Source organism: Temnothorax curvispinosus, unplaced genomic scaffold (genome assembly GCF_003070985.1).
Source record: "Temnothorax curvispinosus isolate PA1 unplaced genomic scaffold, ASM307098v1 QBEX01014092.1, whole genome shotgun sequence".
Lineage (NCBI taxonomy): Eukaryota > Metazoa > Arthropoda > Insecta > Hymenoptera > Formicidae > Temnothorax > Temnothorax curvispinosus.
The window spans coordinates 1-2491 of record NW_020223872.1 but is presented as its reverse complement, the minus strand read 5'-3'; the positions used below and the strand labels follow the sequence as shown (position 1 = coordinate 2491).

The 2491-nt window shown below is 28.8% G+C and overlaps 1 protein-coding gene across 1 annotated transcript; it reads right to left on the bottom strand.

Moving 5' to 3' along the window:
• Nucleotides 1–615: 615 nt before the first annotated feature.
• Nucleotides 616–2483, bottom strand: LOC112464331 (KIF1-binding protein homolog). Its single transcript, XM_025031274.1, has 2 exons — nucleotides 2404–2483; nucleotides 616–2150 (listed from the first exon to the last, which is right to left on the bottom strand). Exons 1-2 carry the CDS (start codon nucleotides 2456–2458, stop codon nucleotides 616–618), a joined length of 1590 nt encoding a protein of 529 aa, XP_024887042.1. The 5' UTR covers nucleotides 2459–2483.
• Between the last annotated feature and the right edge of the window lie 8 nt (nucleotides 2484–2491).

Genomic DNA, 2491 nt, shown 5'->3' with positions numbered 1-2491 from the left:
TTAATGCATTTAAATCTATAGAAAATATATTTGTCTTCAAATTGCTTAATAAACAAATAGAGTAAATTACTAAAAAATTCCAATTTCTTTACTTAATATTCTTTTCACATAGTTCTATGAGCAATGATAATTTTTACAATTCGTTTATATACGAGATTATATATTTATATAATTTATGTCATTTAAGATTATATATATATATGTATATATAAATTATACTATTTATATATGATCTTAATATAATAAAAATATTCTTATATATATAACTGTACATAATGTACATAACATATATTCTCATATTATTGTATATTATTGTCAATTATAAAAATACGTAAATAAATGATGGAATGATATTCTTACACATATGTCTATCATATGAAAATATTAAGGAACATGACTCAATTCAAAAATTATTTATTCTCAGACAAATTTAATTCAGATAATTAATCAAACATATTCTTTTAACTTTTAATCATAAATCATGTTCCTTATATAATTCATATACGTTAATGGCATGCATTTAAATAATATTCTCTAATAATATAAAGTTACAAATAATGAGAAACGTATAAATCTTAAAATTAAAAATTAATTAAAATTAAAAATTAAAAAAGTCTAAACCGTATTTAAATAAAAACCACTATTTTCTGCGAGCATTTTCATATATTGATCGGCTTTTGTTGACACCTCTTTAAATAATCCGTCGTAATACGTTTTCTCGACCATTAAATCCATAACCATGGAACATGAAGTCACCACTTCGTACCAAATCCGTTTGTAAATTTGTAATTCTGTATCATCCTTAATTATTGTAGGAAATTTCTTACCAGCGTCTTCTAACAATTTTACTCGCCTTTTATGTAGTTTTATTTGATTATCTCTTTGTTCTTCAAAACCTGCTAAATATTTATATGTATCCGAAATTTCAAGTATTATATTTGCATAAGTTACAGTGTCAGTGTCTGGAGTAAAATGTTCTTTCGCCTTTTCAAATTGTCTCAAAGTTTTTATAAAAACCGATTTGGCATCAGCCAAATTTAATATACATGTTTCTGTAAACTGAATATTCATACCTTCCAATTCTTTTTCTAACAAGTCAGAAAATATTAAATTTGATTTTTCAGATTTTATTTCTAATGTTGACATAAGATCTTGTATCTCAGAAGATTTGTGATTTCCTTTATTTTGTGAGAATTGTTCCATCCAGAAACGTAAAAGAGAAACTCCATAGGAACCCCAAGATTTAGCATTAACAGCAATGGCATAGCAAGCTTTCTTTCCTTTCTTTCCTCTCCTTTCCTTCTCTTCCGCTTTCAATAACTCTGCAGTAAGTCTGAATATTACATAATCTCCAATAGCAATGTGACTTTTAGCTTCAGTGAAACGACCGTTTGCTAGAAAGTATCTAGAAAGCTCAAATAAAGTTAAGGCCATATCAAGACATTTTTCATCAAATTTTGTTTCGTTAGATACTATGTCTGTCAATCGTGTGTTTAATTCCTTGTTCAGGTAGTGTACAAATAGGTGCTTATCTATCGGCCTTATAAGATATTGAAGTCTTAAGTTCTGTAAAGTTGTATGATGTAAAGTGTTCAAGATAATTTTAGGATTCGATTCTTCTTCTTTAATACCAACAAAACTTGCTATGCAGATGGGATCGGGATAATTCTCCTCCTGTGTGTATGTCATATATATTTTCAATGCTCTATTCAGTGTATTCAATGCGCTATCAGTCTTTTTGTCCATTTTCTCATGAACTGAATACAATTCGTTAAGCGCGCCTATAGATGTCAATATAGCTTTACGGTCCGATATTTTTTCTTTTAAAATGTCCACACATCTTGAAAAACACTGTACAGCATTAGATAAATCGTCAGTATCCGTATAAATACCATATTTCAAGCCTACGTTGTAATAAGCTGTCGCTAAAGCAACAATATCATCAAATTTTGGATCCGTTGGAACATCACGTTGGATTACATTATGATACAATAATACACCCATTCTCTCCTCTATCGTTTTGATTTTGTCTCTCTTCTCAGTAAGGGTAATGTCTTCATCCATGTACTTTACTTCAAACGACAATTGTAGAACTTTCAAAAATTTCGGACTAATATTCATACTTATAGCGGGTTCGGCCGGTGTCGTTTCTGTATAAACATAAGTATTAACAGGGAAAAATCATTACATATATCATAGACATTTATCTAACTAAATTATTTATATGTGTTATTATTTATATGTATTAATACAAAGATACAGTGATAGCGAGTGGCGTCTAGTCATAAATAGATGTTAGGTGTGGATGGATGAGTGAGGTTAAGGAAAAATGTAAACATTGTAAACCAAGTTTCTTCTTGGCTATAAACGCTGAAATAACAAATTCTATTCTATATGTGTTACCGAGTTGAAGGGATATGCATTTTTCTTCCAGTTGTCGTCTGAGGAACGCGTACATTATTGCTCGATATTGATATAAAGACAATTTCCA

What these genes read in the sequence shown, in the direction of transcription:
- LOC112464331 (XM_025031274.1), bottom strand. Translation starts at nt 2,458, where the DNA reads ATGTACGCGTTCCTCAGACGACAACTGGAAGAAAAATGCATATCCCTT. An exon ending in ATGCATATCCCTTCAACTCG is followed by an intron (nt 2,151 to 2,403) that starts GTAACACATATA and finishes ATGTTTATACAG; the next exon opens with AAACGACACCGGCCGAACCC.